The sequence below is a fragment of the Haliaeetus leucocephalus genome, unplaced genomic scaffold (genome assembly GCF_000737465.1).
Source record: "Haliaeetus leucocephalus isolate CR32 unplaced genomic scaffold, Haliaeetus_leucocephalus-4.0 Scaffold162, whole genome shotgun sequence".
In the NCBI taxonomy this organism is placed as follows: Eukaryota; Metazoa; Chordata; class Aves; order Accipitriformes; family Accipitridae; genus Haliaeetus; species Haliaeetus leucocephalus.
In genome coordinates, this window is record NW_010972598.1 from 15727116 (window position 1) to 15734895 (window position 7780).

At 59.6% G+C, this 7780-nt stretch overlaps 2 protein-coding genes across 2 annotated transcripts in view; both read right to left on the reverse strand.

The window, feature by feature from the left end:
- Positions 1-7780, reverse strand: part of GCK (glucokinase (hexokinase 4)) — a 251262-nt gene that overhangs the window by 68964 nt on the left and 174518 nt on the right. The gene's annotated exons all lie outside the window — the stretch shown is intronic.
- MRPS24 (mitochondrial ribosomal protein S24) overlaps positions 6740-7780 on the reverse strand; it is an 8118-nt gene continuing 7077 nt past the window's right edge. Inside the window, exons 2-3 of the mRNA XM_010562928.1 lie at positions 7593-7772; positions 6740-7061 (exon numbers count right to left, since the gene is read on the reverse strand). Coding sequence (XP_010561230.1) covers positions 6778-7061; positions 7593-7772 — 464 coding nt within the window. The 3' untranslated portion in view covers positions 6740-6777. The remainder of the gene's footprint in view (positions 7062-7592; positions 7773-7780) is intronic.

Below are 7780 nucleotides of genomic sequence, written 5' to 3' on the forward strand. Positions count from 1 at the left end.
TCCCAGGCATGGAGGAAGAATGCAGCACTTAAAAGAGCTGCTAGCAGAGGAGGGGGGTGGGCCTGTGCTCCCTGCTATAGCTCTGCAGGTGTCTTGCTGCTCTGGGCTTCTGGCAGGAGGCTTGGGCTGTTGCTCCCACACTGGGGGGGAAGTCTTCTTGGGGGGCTGGTGGGATCCACTGGTGTCCCTCCAAGACCAGCTTGGCTCCTGGGCCAGGGCACCTCTGGGGCTGCCTGGCTGGGCTGGGTGTTCCCCCCCAAGGTGGGCTGGGAGCTGAGCTTGCTTCACTTACCCACTTTGAGGAAGGTCTTGAGCTCCAGGGGCTGGATGGCTGGCTGCTTCTCCACATGATGGTTTCTACCTTGGAGCACCTGAAGAGCTTGTAGGTCCTGTCCTGGTTCTGGATGAAGCTGTTAAGGGTTGGCTGGGGGGCTGCCTCCCCCCCTTACCTTGGGTGTATCAAAGATCATTTTGACCTGTAGGATGTTGGTGATGTGCCATGTGGACTTGGAGAAGGTGCCCAGGAGAAGAGTGTCCTTGTGGACAAAAGCTGTGGGGAAGGAAAGGGCAGTGAAGGGGGGGTGTGGCTCACTGAAACCTGGGGTGCTTTGTTTTCACCCTGTTCTTCTCCCCCTTTTTCTTTGGCCTCCTTAGCTGCAGGCTGGAGAGCTATTTATCTCCCTTGTCTGAGTATCTGGCTTTGTCCTTGCCTGTGGGCTCTTTTCCAGGGCTCTGTTAAGCCAGAGCTGCTAATAAAGTGAATCTTAGCTGGTCCTGGGCTTGAGAGAAGTGCTTTGTCTCTGTTCATGCTGATGTTCAGCTGGGGATAGATGGGGGTACAAATGGTGCTGGTGGTCCTAAGGCCTTGCTGCAGTGGAGGCAGCAACTTGTGCTCCTGCGGTGCTGACACGATGCACTTCACTTAACTTTGCAGCTAGCCCTGAGCGTGCGCTGAAGTCTGGCTTCATAGTCTATGCTAGCGTAGGAGAGAGGAGCAAGGACATGTGCCAGTATGGAGGGCTGTGTGGTCCCCTTGGTTCAAAGGCAGTGCTTAGGGAACAAAGTCTCAGCTTTGTCCTAATGCTGCTGGGGCTGGGTTTATTCCTCCAGCCTAGACTTGTGCTCATGCTAAGCTAAATGGTGAGAAAGCCACTGCCCACAGCTGGGCACTGAGCCTGTGGGCTTAGGCTGGAGCTTGTCACCATTTCCCTGTGTAGCAGAGGCTGTGTGTCCCACTTGGCTCATGTCCTCTGCCCTGGGGCTTGCTTGTCTAGCTCCTGTATTTCCTACTCAGCTACAGGGAGAGGAAAAGGAGAGTTAGTTAGGAATCTTTTTCTTGCTGCTGCTGTTCCCCCCTGCAAAGTGGCCTGCCTTCACCTGTGTGCCAAGGGCTGTCTGTGTCCAAGCCTGCTCCTTTCAACTGCAGGAGAGTGGGGCACACTCTGCTGTGTGCTTCTGGGGAGTGAGACCTGCTGCTGCAGTGTGTCAGAGAGCCCAAGGGTTGTGGAACAGCAGCAGCTCCGGCTTGCCTCTATTAGCAGAAATGTGAGGGCAGGTGGAAGGTGCTGCGGGGGGCTCCAGTGCTGCAGATATTCAGAACTCCAGCTGGCTGCAAGAGGACTGGCAGCAGTTTATCAGCTTCACAGTAAAATATTTTCTTGTACTCAGAGTCTGGTGCTTCATTCCCTGTCCTTTGCCTCTTGTCCCCTCTGTGGGCTCTGCTGAGCAGAGCCTGGGCCTATCACCTCTATTCCCCCTAACTAGATAGAGCAAAACAGCACCAGCTTTCTATACCATGACACCTCCCCACACACTGTGCTGCAGGTGATGCAGCCCTGGCTCACACACTAGAGCTGTTTGTTGGTCCCTCCATCACCCTGTACTGGACCCCTGTTCCAGTGTGTCCCTGTCTGCCTTGTTCTGGGGGGTGCAGTGGGGGGGCTGAGCCCCTTGAGACTTTCAGTCACTGTTTGCTAAGGTGGGGTGATGCTGCCGGAGGGGCTATGAGACAGCACTGTCACTGACTGCAAGAGCCATTTAGGTTGGAAAAGACCCTTAAGATCGTCAAGTCCAACAGGGGCTGGAGCACAACAGCCCCCAGCTCTCGGCCATCACCACCAGAGAGGCCAGTGCACTTGCACACTGACTGTGCTTAATGATACCTTGCAGGGACAGCTGCTGGCTAGCAGGACCTGTGCTTTTTTCTTATGTGACACATTTATATTGCTCTTATGTTGCCTGGAAAGAGCTATTCCCCTTCAGGCATTTTCTGGGGTCCTTCTCCACAGGGGAGCCCGTGCAGTCCATCCCCAATAAGGACTTTTACAGCCCTAATACAAACTACCACCTCTGTCTGGAGGAGGGACCAGAGACATGCCCCACTGCCTGCACATGCCCCCCCCCATTGCTTGCTGGGGCAGCAGAGGGATGCAGGTGACAGTAGCCCCCCCACTCCCAGGTATTACAGGCACAAGCCATCACCCATACACCCGTGTATGTACACGAGGAGCATCTCAGCCCTGCCCTTCAGGGTACATAGGGGGACAGCAGGGCGCTCTGGCAAGCTGCATTACCAGCACTTCAAACTTCACACCACATCAGGCATCTCACCTTACTTTACCTCCTCTGCACAACCCCAGGCAGTTTGAATTCAAGTATCAATAAGCTCTTAGGGAAATTCTCCCTTCCAAGGGATAAACAGCAGCACCAGGCTGCTGATAAGCACTAAGCCACATTCAGGAAACAAATCAAAGTAGATGGAAATGTCCCAGGGCAAAATAACACTTGCTCCAAGCCAGGCAGAGTGCCCACCTCCCTTGGGGCTGACAGTTACTTAATGCTGCCAAGAGCTTAATGATAGAGGTGGGGAGGGGAGCCCAAAGGCTCTCCCGAGGTGGTCCCCAAAGCCTTACCCTCAGACTGGGGATGGATGGGTTGGTTGGGTGATGCTGGCCAGCCAGTCCTGGAAGGAAGGAAAGAGTCACGTGCAGCTCATTCAGCAGCTGGGTACAGCCTGCAAGAGAAAGGGAAGGGAAATCGGAATCCACATCGGCACACAAGTGAAGATGCACACACAGCCAGACAGGCAGGAGAAACAACCGAGACTGGGACCATCCCTGTCCCGCACCAGCTGCCCCATGGCTGCATCTCCAGCCCAGCATTCCCCATTTTATCTGCACAAGTTTCCCAGCAGTGGCCTCTGCTAAACAGCACTCAGGACCACAAACCAAACTGCCTGTCCACCAGCTCAAGGGCTCCAGTGCCGCTGCCTTGGCACCTCACTCCCAGGGCTTAGAAAAGCAGGACTGCTTTAACTGCAGCCATCTGGTTTTAAAACCCCCATCTACTCTCAGCAAGAGCTGCCGCCTCGGCACCATGGTACAATGACACCATCTCTTTGACTGCCACCATCCCCAGGAGTGGGACCTGACGTCCTCACTCCCCCGAGAGCACTGACATGCTCACTGGGGAGCACGGAGGCATTTGCAGGAGTCAAACGAGCCATCACAGGCTGTGGGGCAAGATGAATGCGTTCTATCTCAGGGCAGCGGGGTGGGAAAGGAAAAAAAAAAAAAAGGGAGAGAGATTTGTACACTTTCTAGGCCAAAACTAAAGCTAAGAGGAAACAAAGCACTAAATAAAGGCTCCTACCCTGGCACAGACCACTACCAGCACAGAGAGCAGCTTTCTCTAAAGGGCTCTGGGAAAACTCACAGGTTTTCATGGCACTGGACTGACCCTTCCCTTTCCAAACATCATATATAAACACAAACATCACATATAAACACATACAAACACGCAGACATCAGAGACGACAGTTATTACGTTTGTGCCCGCAACTATCTCCCCAAGGCAGCCAGGGTGACTCAAGTTCCCATCGCCTTCCCAGCTGGCACGCTCCCCAGACTCTGGACAGAGCTTCCAAGCAGGGATTTCTCCTAAACCCACAGCTGCTCTGGCCATGACAAGTCCCCCCCACCAGCAGCTCTGAATATTAAGAGCTGCTACAAACACTAGCAGTGGCAAAAAAAGCAACAGAAACCAGCTCATGGCTTTGCCTGGTCTTCACCACCTATGTTTTATCCAGAAGGGCTCTTAATTGCCTTAGGAGAGCTTTAATATAACACCTGCCCACTCAGGGGTGCGACAGAGGAATCGCCTCTCTCACCAGAGGTCTTCCACCTTAACACCACTAACAATCACGAAAGACCCGCTTGGACTCGGGGCAGGAGCATGCCGGCACCCAGAGCCTCTCCCAAAGCTCCCACCGGGCACTGGACGCAGCACACGGCCAGCTGCAAGTCTGGCAGATCACGGTGGGGCTGCGCCTCCTGCGGTCGTGCCAGCCGGGCAATGGCTTTTGGCTTCAGCTCACGTCCCCCTATCCCACATCCCCCCTGTCCCACGTTCCCCCAGCCTACCCCATAGATTCGGGACCACCAACCAACTGTGGGACCACGATACCTCAGAAGAACAAGCCTCCATCCTTAAAAGCAGCTCAGCCACATGCAGCTGCACTGCAGGGACATGGGGGTCTCTTGTCCCCCTCCCCACTCCAGTGCTTGCCCCCCCCCCCGGGACCCCCCAGCACACCTCAAAGGTCCTCAGAACCCCCAAAGCACTCCCAGCCCCACAGACAGGTTTTTTGGGTGGGACATTGAGGCAAATGGTGATTTTAATCCACTCCTATCACCCCAGTCACTCCCATTAGGACAGATTTTTTCACCTTTGAGTACCTGAAGGCAGGGTGAGATGATCTGGGGAGACACAGGGAGCACCCCACTCTGCTCCCACACACCAAGAACCAGAAGCAGCCCAGGAGGGATCACCCCCCTCCACAACTCTCTGCTTGTCGAGGGAGAGGGCAGGAAATTAAGCCCCAGCTAACGAAGCACCAACAGGCAGCAGGTGTGAAGGCAGCACAGGCAGAGCGAGGCAGCTGCTGGGAACGAGCCGGTGGCATCAGCTTGACATGGGCCCCCAACACCCATGGGGTCCCCCCTCTGCTTCGCCCACAACCCCCCCCCCATCCCAGGGTCGCAGGCAAGGGGATCATCCGGCAAAGGTGCAGACAAAGGGGAAGGGGCGAAGGCAGCTCCAGCCACCATCGTCACCATCAGTGTGGTCCTCGTGGACACCATGGCCCTGCTGGGACGTCCCCTACAACACCATGGTCCCTTATTGACCTCATCACGGTGCGGGGCATGTGGGGTGGCTTTGGGGATACAGGAGGTGGCAGGAGATGGGATGCACAGCATGACGTGGGGACAGAGCAGCCTGGGGCGTGCAGGGTGGCACAGGGCACTGGGACACGCAGGGTGCACAAGCACAGGATGGGCGCCCACCAGCCATGCCCAGCCGTGGGCTCCCCCCACCCCGTGGCAGCCCAGAGGAGCACCCACGGGTGCCCCTGGGTGACAGCCCGTCCCCGCAGGCCGTGGGCATCTCGGTGGAGTTTGTGTCCCACATCACCTGCGCCTTCGCCCACAGCACCAAGCCCGACCGGGTGGAACGAGCCGCCGAAGCCACCGTCAACATGGGCAGCAAGGTGGGCACGGGACAGGGGGGAGACGGCCACGCAGACCCCCTTCCCTCCCCGGGGACAGGAGGGACAGGGTGACCCGGCTGTCGCTGACCCCGTCCTGGGCGCAGGTGGTGGCCGGGGTGGCCATGACCAACCTGCCCGGCATCGTGGTGCTGGCCTTTGCCAAGGCGCAGCTCATCCAGATCTTCTTCTTCCGCCTCAACTTCATCATCACCCTGGTGGGGCTGGCCCATGGCCTCATCTTCCTCCCCGTCCTCCTCAGCTACATTGGTAAGACCCCCCTGCCCCCCCTGGGGACGGTGCCCTGTCCCTGATGTTCCCCCCAGGAGGATGATGGCAGCCTCCCGCTGTCCCCTATTGTCCTCACAGAGACCCAGCGCACAGGTGCTGGTGGGGGACACGATGGCGGACACGGAGGGGGACACAGCGGGGGACACGGCGGCTGGCGCCGAGCAGGGTGTGGGGCTGGCCCTCAGCAACCCCTGCTTCGAGGACAAGGACAAGGAGAAGGACAAGGCCACGGCCCCCAGGCAGGGCTGAGCCCCGCTGCCCCTCACCGCCCCCTCCTGCTGCCACTTTTTCTACTGCTGTCGTATTTAAACTGGTTTTCTCAGATTCGGGACTGGGTTTAACTGGGATGGCCAGGGAGGGGCAGGGGCACCTCTATATAGAAACCACATCTTGGCTCTGAAGCGTCACGGGGTCTGTGCGGAGACGCAGGGACGGGGACACGGGATCAGGATGTGTGGAGCATGTGGGCACCAGGGTGATGGGGACATATGGGGCGCGAGGGCATGGCAGGGATGGAGCCTTGTGGGGCACACAGGCATCACAGGGACATGGACATGTGGGGCACATGGGCACCCCAAGGCTGGGACTGTGGGGGGCACAGGAGACAAGGACATGTGGGGCACGTGGGCATGGCAGTGATGGGGCCCACAGGGATGGGGCCACATGGGGCACGAGGGCATCACCGGGCCGTGTGGGGCACAATGGGCATCATGGGGACAGCGACATGTGGGGCACATGGGCACTATTGGGAGAGGGACACGGGGGGCACACGGGCACCGCAGGGATGGGGCCATTCGGGGCACAGGAGTGTTGCGGGGCCAGGCCCACCCCACAGCAATGGGGTGCCCCCCCCAACCCCTCCAAGACCCACAGGCGAGGCGTGGTGGGTACAAACCCCCGCTTTATTCACCACCACCACCGTGGGGGGGCACCGCCAGACGCTAGAGGTACTTGTAGACCACCTTGCCGGGCACTGTCTGCAGCTCCAGGCGCACGGGGCACTTGTAGAAGTGGGAGAGGAGGGTCTCGGCGTAGCCCACCAGAAAGTAGAGCTTGGAGGGCGGCAGGCCCCGCGCCAGCACCAGGCAGACCACCAGCAGGTTGGCGCGGCGCTTCAGCACAATCTCGTCCGCCAGGATGCCGGGGAAGGTGCCGTAGAAGAATCGGCGCAGGAAGGCGTCCTCCACCGCCCGCTCCGCCGCGCCCGGCTCCTCGGCCAGGTTCCCTGCGGGCACAGAGAGGGTCGGCGCCGGCACCGATGCGCCTCGCCAGGTCACGCCGGCCACACCGTCACCGTGTGCCCGCCCCGCACATCACTGGCCCCGCCACGGCCATGTGCCCCACACGTCCCCGTCCCCACGATGACCGTGTGTCCCATCCCCACGATACCCGTGTGCTCCACGTGCTCCTGCCCGCACGATGCCCATGTGCCCCACACGTCCCTGTTCCCACGCAGTCCCGTGGCCCATCCCCACAGATGCCCTCGTGCCCCACGTGCCCCTGTCCCCACCCCCCGTGATGCCCATGTGCCCCACATATCCCTACCTCCGCAATACCCGTGTGCCCCACACATCCCCGTCCCCACAACACCCCATCCCCGCGATGCCCTCATGCCCCGTATGTCCCCATCCCCACACCCCCCATTCCCGCAATGCCCACGGGCGCCCCGTGCCCCACGCGCCCCCATCCCCGCTGCCCCATCATGGTCCCCTCCCCATCCCTGGGATGTGGGGGGGTGGGACGTGGGGTGACCCACCGGTGTGCAGGGAGAGCCAGCCCTTGCGGTGGGCGATGTAGTGGGGGGCGTGCGCCTGCTCGTAGGTCACCGGCTTGTCCCCTTTGCCCACGCGCACGCGCGCCGCCCGTGTCTGTGGGGATGGCGGCGTCAGAAGCGGGGGGACCCGGCGGGGGAGGCGGGGAGGGGGCACCCCCAGGGCTTACCTT